The sequence below is a fragment of the Zosterops lateralis genome, assembly GCF_965231275.1.
Source record: "Zosterops lateralis genome assembly, chromosome: 6".
Taxonomy (NCBI): Eukaryota; Metazoa; Chordata; class Aves; order Passeriformes; family Zosteropidae; genus Zosterops; species Zosterops lateralis.
The window spans coordinates 10,639,536-10,651,535 of record NC_139761.1 but is presented as its reverse complement, the minus strand read 5'-3'; the positions used below and the strand labels follow the sequence as shown (position 1 = coordinate 10,651,535).

At 44.4% G+C, this 12,000-nt stretch overlaps 1 protein-coding gene across 1 annotated transcript in view; it reads left to right on the top strand.

Moving 5' to 3' along the window:
• Positions 1-12,000, top strand: part of RCOR1 (REST corepressor 1) — an 83,456-nt gene that overhangs the window by 29,455 nt on the left and 42,001 nt on the right. Inside the window, exon 3 of the mRNA XM_083862982.1 lies at positions 11,829-11,912. Coding sequence (XP_083719108.1) covers positions 11,829-11,912 — 84 coding nt within the window. The remainder of the gene's footprint in view (positions 1-11,828; positions 11,913-12,000) is intronic.

Genomic DNA, 12,000 nt, shown 5'->3' with positions numbered 1-12,000 from the left:
TGCAGAATGAACGCAAGGCAGTGCTCCGTGTGCAGCAGTGATGAATTGCTTAGCTTCTCCTGTTATCATACGGTGTTCTTGCTCTGATTATTAATGTAGATGCAGGACAAACTAGTTCTGAGATTCTTTGAAGGTGGGAAAAGGAGAGAAACCAGATAAGTTGTTTTGGATAGTCTTTTAGTAAAAGTTGAATGTTAAAACCAGAATACGGTGATTGTTAGCTACATTTTAAATATATCCTTACTGCGCCTCTGAGTTTGGCAGAAATGGGGAAAAAACAAACTAACTTGTGAAATCTGTTGGAAAATTGTGATCCAGGGAGCTGCCTGCATTTCAAGGGCATGTTAAATCTGACTTTGTGTTTTTGGGTATGAATATTATCCTTACAGCACCCTGTGGAGGTGGGCCCCATGCAGACAGGAGGAGAGGACTGTCTGTACCTTGGGGAGCCTGTGGGCTAATGAATGCACCAGTCATCTCCTAGGAGAGCTGGAAGCAGGCTGAGTTTTCAAGATCTGATTTGAAATATCACAAACGTGTTATTTGTGGGTCCCTATTTGATTTCAGCATTTCTGAGAGTGGGGTGGTGAGGGAGGATGATCCACAGTTGGGGCTCTTCCATGGGGTCAGGGAAGCCTCACTCATCCTCTGCGAGCCTGGCAGTCAGCGCTTTGCGCGCGCGCATGTTGATAAAAGCCCTCATCTGCTGGCAGGGGTGCTGTGAGGATAAGGACCTGGAAGAGTGTCATGGATGGGGGTGAGAGGAGGATATGCAACTGTCACAGGCGTTTAGAAGTCGGATTTGTGTGGGTTAAACTGGGCATGCTCGCAGCCTGTTGATTGCAGTCGCACACCACATCGGGCATGACTCAGTGCTGGGTGGGATTTGATACATAAGCGTCTTGTAGGCTCGCGTTGGCCTGAGGATGGGTGTCTGTTTTGGGAGGTGGCTGTGTTGGGAGAGGAGGCTGTGTCCCCTTTTTGAAGGCTATGATCTCCACAGCTCTGCCAGCCAGGCCACCTCTATAAAACCAGCAAAACAGCCTGCGGAATGGGGGGCAGCTGTTAGACATAACAATGTAGTCACGATTGGGATAGGAGATAGCGTCAACCCAGGACAGGGTAGAAATGGGTTAGTTCAGGTGACTTCAGCACAGAGGGTGAGGCCTCTCCTGGGCGTGCTGGCAGGGCCTGATTCCGCTGCCCTTGGAGGGCACTACCTCCATCAGGGAGGTGTCATGGTCGTGCCTTCCTTGGATATCCAGCCTATTCAAAGCACTCAGCTGATTTTGGAAGATGTATTTGCCACTGTTGTGTGCTGGACTTTTCTGCTTGTGGCCTTGAAAAGTGTCGGTGTTTGACCCAGGTTTTAAAGAATAATAATAATGTAACAAGTCTTTACTGTGTTTGAGGGCTGACCGTACTTGATTGATTCGTTTGACTGTGTAAAATTATTTGGTACTGCAAGAGCAGAGTAACGTGGAATAATTTCTCTCTCAGTTGTCCTTTTGGGTGGACTCTTGTCTGGATGCGTATATGAGTGTGTCCTGTCTGCTTGTCCTTCACAGTAGTACCGTGTTGCCAAACAGTAACAAGTTTGCCCAGCAACCTTATTTTGTAAGCCATTGAGCATAGCTGGTCGTTAGTTTTTTTAAATTTATTCTGATCTCCTGAGATGTGGGGTGAGGATGAGAAGTGCCCACATCCCATACTCTTTGGAGACTGGGTTCTGGTTAGTCAGATCTGTTCCTTACTGTCATCCTGGCAAGGTTTTTTGAAGTGGAAAAAATAAACCAGTCACTCCGTTCACCAAGAATCTCATTTTATGTCACTGGTGCTTTCTAGGCACTTGTTACTTCCACTAATCAGTTTAAGCTATCTCAGAAGAAGGCTGTTATGAACTTTTGATGGGTGGGAAAGGAAGAGGTATTGCTAAAAATACCAAAAAGTAATTCCTGCTTAGAGAACACTTGAGGCTGACTTTTTAAATCTCTTCTTGCATTGGGCAATAGAAACAGGCCAGCTGGTCCTTAATGTGTGGGAAAGATGACTAAAATGTTGCATGTTTGGGCTGCCAGGGAATGGAAAAGGGTGGCTTGAGCTGAGGAGTGGGGACTACTTAAATGGGAGGTCTAGGCAGTGTTGCTGTTTAACAAGAAAGGGAAGAGGGGGACATGCAAGGTCTGAGAAACCCTTCTGTTGGCTTCTTGCTCCTTGTGTCACTTTTCCCAGGGGAAGAAACCTTAGGAAGCCAAGGGTGTCCTGCATCTGGGGGCTGGAGAGGAGTCACTCTGCACTTGTCACTCTCCAAATGAAGCAACACTTGTGTATTCCTCATTCCAAAGTACATATATTGTTACTTCTGTTTCTCACCTTATTTTTACTACGAGCAGCTGGATTGTCCTTTTGTCAGAAAACAGTATGTGAATGGGAAGAGGGGGCAGCAGGGGGAGGGAGGGGAGGGAGTGTGGGCATCTGTTGAATGGAGGGAATGGGCAACGTGTTCAGTCTTGCGACAGGTGGCACTTGTTATGTGCTGACTAAAATTGAGGGGGAGGGTAGGGTGGAACAGCCCTTAACTGTGCGTGTACAGTAGTGGTCTCTAAACTGCCCTTAACTGTGCAGCAGTGGTCTTTTAAATTTGGTATTACCTTTCCAGATAAAGATCTTGGTAGACAGTGTTTTTTTTTTCATCAACTCAAGTGTATTGTTAAAAGCTGTTATGAAAGCATCTGAGAACAAAACAACACCTCATTATAGCATGTTTTATAAATCCTGTGTTGTACCCTCTCTTTGAACACTGGGTACAGTTCTGGTTGTGCCCCATTCCCATCCCTCCCCCATGTGCTGCTTAGAGCTGTAAGATAACTAAAGTACAGGAATTGTTCTTGTTTCCCATCTCCATACGAGGGAGAAGGGGAAAAGCCTGGATTGTCTAGCTTGGAAAGAAAATGACTGAGAATAGTGTAGTAGAAGATCTGTAAAACAACAAGGGACCCGGAGGAGGTGAACAGGGCGCAGTTATTCTCTGCTTCTCATAAGGCAGGAAATGGGGCCACCAAATGAAATGACTGGGTAGCAGCTTCAGAGTAGAGAAGGGAGTGTGTGCATGGGCTTTCTTTGTTCTCCTTCAGACAACAAACATATAATTAAATTGAAGCACTCTGCCACAGGATGTTGTAGATGCCAAAATTACAAATGGGTTCAAAAAGGATTAGTCTATTTGATGGTTTTTTTTTTTTATTCCCTCCTCCCATGAAGGGCCATTAAATCCAGTGATGCAGATACAGTACCAGGCTCAGGAAGTCTCTCTGCTGGTCCTGGTCTTGTTATTCCTGAGTGCTGCCTGTGAATAATGGGCAGGACTGGCCCAAGCAGCTGCTCTTGTTCTTAAGGGAACACAACAGAGGACCCCGTTCAGTGGGTGGGAAGAGCTGGGGGCTGGCTTAGTAAAGAAATGGGAGGCTGTATGAATGTGGAGCTGTGCATGTAGGAGTTGCTGATTGTCAAAGACCAGGGGAGGCAGCAGAATCAAGATCTGTGATGGAAAAAGAGGATGTGTTTGCCTTATCTTTGCTTCCTCATCAGTAGGTTGTTTGGCTTCAAATAGATTTAGCAGTGTCTGGATGTTTGTCAGCAGCACAAGACCTGCACTTGAGGAAACTGCTGTGTTATTGTTGTTCTTTTTCTGTATATTAAATTGTATATGTGGATCTTCACTTGTGTGCATGTAGGCATTCCTGTGTAACTTTTTGGTCACCTGAATGAAACTGTGAGAGAAATAGTGTGGAAGGCAAAAAAGGAATGAAGGAAAGAAATGTTGTCTTATTGGGTCAGTGTTTGGGGAGAACAGAAACCAGCAGCAGTTCGCTTATTGTAGCTTGGTTTTCAGATTTGATTGTGTGCATACATTTACCTATTTTTAACAAACTTTAAAATAGTTCACTGTGTGGCTTTGTGGAGGTGCTTCATTGGTGTGGGGTTTTGTTTGTTTGTTTGTTTTTGTTTTGTTTTGGGGTTTTTGTTGTTGTTTTTTGTTTTTGGTTTTTTTGGGGTTTTTTTGGTGGAGTTGTGAGCCTGCAGGGATTCCCAAGGTTACTGGCAGGATATGGGTCTGTGTGGCAGCTGTGGGTTGTGGGGTGCTGTGAGGCCCCATGTGTGGTGCTTGATTTTGTTGGTACTGACCAGTGGGGTGGAATGAGTCCAGTCCCATTCTAGTCCTGATGGAGCTTTGGAGCTGCTGTGGCACTGAACTGCAGTGTGGGGAGCTGGGGGGTGCTCCCTGGGATGTGGGGCAGGGAGAAGTGTGCTTGGGAGGGCAGGTGAGGCTCCTCGGTTCAATATGACACGTGTGCTGCAGGCTTTGGCTTTGTTCTGGTGGCTGCTCTCTGGCTGTGCATTCAGGATTGCTGTGGTATAGTTAGCAGCTGTCCTCCTTAAAAAAAAAAAAAAAAAAAAAAAAAAAAAAAAAAAAAAAGTGGATAGTTTTTTAAAAAGGCTTGCAAGAGATCACTGATAAAATCTTGATCAAACGTGCATTTTCTTTTCCTCTTGATTTTATACTTAATTCTCTCTTTAAACAAACCCCAACCCTTTCACATTTCAGTACAAAACCCCAGCCATGTCTAGACAAAAGCCCGTTGTGATTAGCAGAGGTGTGCTGCTCAATGCTAAGCATGTGCAGGGGTGTATTCATGTTCCTGATGGGGTAATGTGCTTCGTGTATGGATTGTAGGGCTTATATGTGCAGACCTCGCTGAAGAGCTCAGGTTAGAATTGTATGGGTGTAGAAAATTTTACACAGTGAAAGTGAGTATTGAAAGGCTGTTTGCTTGTATAGTTATTCAGACCTCATCTATGGCTGCACATTGGTGCCACCTGCTTGCAGGAGAGAATGAGCAGACTCCTATTATTCAAGAAAAAAAAAAATACAAGGCGAGGCCTCAACATCTGTTCTGGCTTTATTGTTCGGTCTGGCCTGGGCTGTGGGCAGAATGTAGGCCACAGCTTTTGCCTTACTGCTGCTTCTTAAACTGGAAAGGCATCTTGGATCAGATGTGTTCCTTAAAGGTTTAAAAATAGTAATACAAAGATGCAAAGTTCAAACTTTGGATGGGTTGAACTTGATTACTTTAGAGAAAAGGCAACTATTTGCTATCTATGCTTCTCGTTTTCTCTTTCATTTCTTCTAATGGTAATAATTTTTATCACTGCAAAATGACCTTTGTAATCATTGCTGGGTGATTAATCTTTAACTGAGTAATTTTTAAAGTAATATTTTGCACACAGTTGTAGCGTGTGATACTGTGGGGTTTTGTAGCACAGCACTACAGTGATTTTGAGGCAATATGGCCCTTCACCCCATGTTTCTAGTGCTACTGCTCTGTATGGAAACCCAAATAGTCACTTTTGTTTCCCTAGGCAGATACAAAAATGTCCTCAGAACTTTATTTGCATATAGATTATAGTGCCAGCCGGGTGTAGTCACGTATAGGAAGAGCTTAACTGCTGCTTCATTTATAGCTTTTTAATTAAAAAATGTTTCTCAGTTTTCAGGATTCAAGTTCTGTTTCATTTAATGCTGCTATAGAGTGTACAGTGATGGTATTTCTATGAGGTACCAGCTGCTATGACTAGGCAGTCCTTGGAAAACAGGAATGAAAGGGGATCACAAGCATTATCTGCTGACTCAGGGAGAAGTCACATGCAGAAGGAAGTGGAGATGAGCAGCAAAGTTCTTGAAATGTCTTTGAGTTGCTGCTTGGGACATCAGTGCCAGTAGTGGGGGAGGAAGGTGGAAAAAGCTTTCCTTCTGACTCTGAATTATGTTTGAATTCTCTTGTGTCACATAGGTGTTGTGCTATTGTACCACAGCCGTGCATTTACAATTACACTGTGAGCCTGAGTGATTCCAATGGACCCATAAGAGAGAAGTTTTTTGTGCTATGGGAGCCCGTGCCTCCCTTGTCTTATTTTGTTTGACAGCCATCATGGGTACTGTAAACAGGGGGTTTTACACTATGCAATAAATTTAAGTTCTGCATTGATAAAGAAAATGTAGGTTGGGAATGGAAGCACTTGTTTAATCTCACTTCGCTAGAAGTAAATACATCAGACTTGATCCAAAACTGCTTTAAGAAGCATTCAGCAGCTAAGTTATTATATGGCAGCTGCAGCTCTTCCAAACAATAAAAGCATCTATTCACCTTTGGATATTATACAATGCATGTTTTATATGTAATGCTCAGGGTTGCATATTAAAAGGAAGAGATATTTCTTACATTTCCTTTAAAATCTGCAATGTGTGATTTAAAAATGAGTTAGTACCAGTTGGGAAGGATCAGTAAGTGCTGTTAGTAAAGCAGTAGCTTTTTTAGGTAGGAATCTTGCCATCTGTGCCTTGGGTGTTTCAGTTGTTGTATAAACTTTATTAACTTCATGGAAGACATAGTTCAGATCTGGAAATATATTCTTACCTGTTGTTTTGCAAAAGATCAGTACCTGAAGAATTCCCTGTAGTTTTATGGCAAGGGCTTTTAAACTTTGATTTAAGGCTCAAGTTTGCTTTCCAGAGAAGGTACAGAAGTACGTATTTGAATCCAGCACCTGGCTGTGGACCTACTCTTCTGAGTTACCTTTTGCTGATTCTAAATAACAGAAGCAGCTGACTAGAGCAGGGTCCCGCTCTTCATGGTCTGTGTTGCAGTGCTCTCACACAGTCATGTGTCAGTTTGCTTTGCTTTGAAATCCAGAGGGTTTCAGTAGCTCTGAAATGCCTTGTGCAAACAGCAACAGCAAAAACATCAGAGACACTGAAAGAGTTATGGGGAAGGAAAAATGCTGGAGGCATCCTGCCCAAGCCTCACTTTGACTTGGGCAGGATGCAACTGGAAGCAAAATGTGTCTTGACATCTGCAGGAGGTGAGTATCATTTCTCCCAGGGGTCAGTGCAGGTGTCAAAAGGAAATGTAAAGCTCCTGAGTGGCTCGCAGCTGTGGCTGGATCATGCAGCATCCTTGGGGAGAGCTGCGAGATGGAGCAGGTCCCTCAAGTGCAGGAACTCAAGTGGGAGCTGGCACTGCTGCCTTGCACAGAAGCAAAATAACAGATGACAGAGTGATTGGTGGCTCTTTGAGAGGCCTCTGCTCCCGCTGAGTTTATTCTGGCATGTTTCTTCTCTAACTTGGAGAAGAAAAATAAAACGTGATGTGTCAGGCTGGAGCTGCACAGTGCTGGCTCCTGCTCGCAGGCAGTGTTTTGTCTTCCTGCACGTTCCTTGTGTATGGTGTCCATTCCACCCGTGGTCCTTAAGACAGTTTAAACTGGTGCTGTGGTTGAGGAAGATGTCCTGGCTGTCCCTGCTTCCTTACTCTTCTTCCTTGTCTCTAAAGATACGTGGTAAAAAACCAGGAACTTGTATTGAATTAAAGCTAACAGCTTTTTTGTTGGATTACTTTCAATTTTTTTAAAGCTCAGGTAGATCCCCTGCTTTGGTTTGTCAAGTAGATGGTGAAACGATGCTCTCTTTTGCCGTGGTGCTGTTAACCCATTGTATTTCCTTGTGATCCCAGTTACTCCATGGCTAACTTGAAATTGGGGAAGGGTCAGAAGGACAGGGAAGGACTACTCTCTGACCTCTGGGGGGACTTTGATGTATGTACACTGGTACAGTGACCTTTGGTAGTTCCTGTTTGGAGGCATTCCTGTTTCCCTTTCCCTGTCAGGTGTCCTGGCTTGACGGCTTCTGGATAGAGGTGAGGAGAGCCTTTGCTGCAGTGGATCAGGGTTTCAACTCTTGCAGTGTGCTGCTCTTGTGTGTGCCAGGCCTGTGCATTAGCTCAGGGAGCCCCCAGGGATGGAGAGCCTCAGTCTGTGGGTAGAAGTGATAGAAAATTAAGTGGCTGTGTTGTTTCTCCTGTGCAGATCAGGGTAATTCTGTGCACTGGTTTTGAGATGTGCCCTCACAGCTCTAGGGGGGAAAAAAACCAAAAGCCCCCACAGTGTTTTAGAATAATATTTGTATATATGTGTTCTGCCCTGCTTCATCTCCCTTGCATAGTAGAACTTTTTAGGCTTGTGCAGTAAACCACATCTGTAAAATGGGGCAAACTTTAAAAATAACATTTTCCTCTCAAAGTGAATTTTAAGCTGGATTGGTTCTCTCCTTAGTGTATAGTCTGTGGAGCAGGGGTATATTCTAGTGGTAAGAAAAGAGAGAGATATGGTAACTGCTGTGAAAAAAGCAACATGATACTGTGCCTGGTTGGGGTGCACTTCTCTGCCTGGGTGAAGGCAGTAAAAGTTTGCATTCCCTGTCAATTCTGATAGTGGAGCAGAATTTAGGGTGTGCTGCTTGTAATAGAAGGTCTTCCTCTTGGAGGAAGCAACCATGATTCCTGACAGACTTGGGACAAATGGGAAAGCTCACAGTGGGAAAATAATTACAGAGTGTGTGCTCCCACAACAATTGTGATATGGAACTAATGGCTGTGGCAGAGACTTTACAAATATCTGGTGGGTAGCTAGATGAAAGTGCAGGATTACCTGAAATGTCAGATCTTCTTGTCCGCCATTATGCAGCTTCTCTGAACACAGGTTGCACTGGTTTAACTGCAGTTGCTTAAACAAGCAAACCTCATTGATCCTAAATTGATCTGTTCTCCTAAAAAAAGAGTAACCCTTGCCCTTCTTAAGTGGCTATTTTTACATGCAGTATGCAACAGATTAAATTGAATTATCTTTATAGCTTTATCACTGTAGTGCGGAGTGTCAGAATTCATCCTGGTGTTCCTTGTTCAGAAGCATGGAACAGTGTTGGTGAGCATTGCAGCTGTGCTTGGAGTAGGGCTGTAAAGGGATGTAACAGCCACTCTGCTCTGATGCTCCTCTTCTGCTCTCGTGGCTGTTGCTCTGAAGCAATAATTTCATTTCAATGTGCTTCCAAATTCTCATTGGTACATCGTGAAGTAAGAGTACTTATGCTGTGTATATCTATGGTGAGGTCAGCACTGTACTTGGAAGAATGCCTGTCATGTCTGCCCTACATATGAGGGACAGTAAATGTGGGGCTGTGGGCTTGAGGAGGGGTGCTGGGGAGGATGTGATGCTGGAAGGTGAAGGATTTGGCAAGTATCTTGGAATGTAAGGAGGGAGCATCAGCCTTTATGAATGCTTGAGTAACACTCCACTGCCATCTTTCTATGTGTGTTGGCCTTTAGGTGCTCCTGCCCTTTGCAGAAAAGCAGGAGTTTCAGCATAACCCTACTGTGTGCCTTGGATTGGCCTCTACAACTGTCAAGGAATGAGGCCTAAGGGTGGATAGGTGTGGGCTTCGGTGGAAAGGTGGAGTGGGGCATAACTTGGAGCACTGGAGGTGCTGCTTCACACCCATTCACAAGCCCAGTGTAACTTGGCTGCTTGGTGCTGCAGAGGGGCTGGAGAGAGGAAGACACTGGGCTCTGGGAACTGGACAGAAGGGAGTCTTGAGGGTGGCACGAAGCCCAGCATCTGCAGGCACCTCTGTGTATGATGCCCAGGGAGGGAATGTGTGGCCGGGAGGAGGTGGCTACTAACCCAAGGCATTTCCTTGGCAGAGTGAGTTCCTGGATATGGAACATGTGGTGGAGCATGAGGAACACATTTCACCACCCTGCTTTTGGGTGCCATGAGGTCCTCTAGTACCTCCCTGCACTGGTTGTAACCTCCTAGGGCTGGCTCAGGTCACAGCCTGGAAGGGCTGCTGAGGCTCCCTCTACAAAGCCCCAAAGCCTAACTTGGGGTTTTAACCATGGGAGGTGAAACCTCACCCAGCTTACTGTGGGTGAGCTGAGCTAGTGGTGCACTGCTCCTGACAGGGGCAGCTGGGCTGGGATGTGCGCCTGATGTGTCCACAGCAGAGGAGGTTCAGACTGCTAAACGGGGAGAAAACGTTTGTTTTCCTGACTTAGGTGAGTTTTGCCAGTTCAGCGAGTGAGACTATGCTAAAGGCAGGCTGACATTGCCAGGTGTTACATCTCACTGGGCAGTGCTTGGCCATCAGGCTCCTGAGCTGCAGTGGCTACTGGGGGTGTGTTGGGATTTGGGTGGAAGGGTTTAAATTCATGGTGACTTTATGGCGACTGATGATTTCTGTCCTTGAGTATTTTTATGTGATGATAAGGTGCTTTTCAGTGTAGGTTAAAGTGAGGAGAGAGACTTTTAACTTTTCTGTTATTTGAACACCATGTTAGACTTTAGGCCATCCTGGGTAAGGAGAGTGAAGAGAAAAATTTGATAAAGGGGAGGCCTAGGGTTGACTCCTTCTTTGCTTTCCAGCCTAGACTTGAAATGAGGAAGAAGGTAAAATTTAATGCCAAATGTTTCAGGACTCGTAATTTTAATTTCAGACACTCTTTGTGTTCTGTGTCTGGTCTTCATCTCCCATCTTTTGCCAACAGAGGATGTTGTCTCTTCTCAGTCCTTCTTTTTGTCTAGTGTAGATATTAATGAAAATGCAGAATGTGCAAAATACCTTGCAAAATACCAAATAACTACGCACAGTTGCTAACTTCCCTAAAACAACATGAAACCTTCCCAAACACCCGAGAGAAAGATAATCATGGTGTCTATCATGAAAAAAAAAACCTGCTAGTTCAGTGTAAATATGTTGCTGACAGGTGGTTATTTTTAATACATGCTATCTGTGCTTTAAATTTAATGTTAAAATATTTTTGTCATCTAAAACCTGACCGTTCTTAGCCAAGCAGATTTCAGATTAAAAACAGTGGTGAAACCATGAGTGTTCATAGTACTGTAATGTAATTTTGTCTTACAAGATCTTTTCTGACCTGTTTTAATGCATCATGAAATGGTGGTTATATGTCTAATTGCACAGCACAGAGAAAATAGCATTGTGTTGAAATATTGCATAAAACTTGAGCATTATGTGGCATTTTGTAGTGGAAATGGTGCTGTAGGTACTCATTCATAACAAGATTTGCAGGTTTCTCTCTGCCAGGGCGGGTGGTTGGGCTGGCTCTGTGTGTGCTGACTCAAAGGAGAGAGTTTCTTTTTTTTTCTCTTCTTGTCCTCTTCCTCCTCCTCCTCTTTTGACTGCTTGTGACCGAACATCATCAGAATTGACAAGAGCTTGCTCTTAGTTTGAAGTTGCTTTTTCGAACTATGTGCAGCTGTGGATCTTCACTTGAGACTTTCAGAGCTCTCCTGCCAGCCAGGTGTTAAGCTGGTTAAAAACAGACTTGTTGTCTGAGTGTCGGGGTGTGTCTCAGTGTGGATGTGAATGCATTTGGATTTCTCTGGAGCAGTTGAGACTGGGACCTGATTGTAACCTGAGGGACCCAGTGTCACCTGTGTGAGCATTCCTGGTTGTATGAGGGATGGTGGGCTGCTCAGAAGTGCAGTGTGAGAGGTTTTATGCATGTGCCTACCCTGAAGGGTTAATCTGTCTGCACACTGCAGTCTCATGATGTCCAGGGCTTGGAGCCTGCTGCCTGAGCCTAGCTCCTCCCTTTTTCATTTAATGATGGCTGGAAGAAAAATAATCAAGTGTGCTGGATGAGAAACATTAATTAACTTTTAATTTAGATCTAACGTATGCTGCTTAGTATACTGCATGAGAGTGTGCAGTGCCTGTCGTGTTATATAGAGGGTGATGCATTGAAGAAACAAGGAAAAGCCTCAGGTCTGAATGGGAAGATGGGGTTTTAACTCTGTGGATGGGTTTTATATCTTGATTAAAAGTTGCAGATGTGTGATAAGTCGCTTTTGTATCCATTTTGCATCTGAAATTACTTTCTCTGTAACTTGGTTTGTATCTGTTTTCTCTTAAGCCAAACTTGCAAGGCGAAGTCAGGAGAGAGAGAATCTCGGCATGCTGGTCTGGTCACCTAACCAGAATCTGTCTGAAGCAAAATGTAAGTCTCTTCAACTACTTTTATTCCCCTCTTCCCTTACTTGTATCACTTCAAGAATGCAAAGTTGCCACTTTTGGTAGAGAGGTTA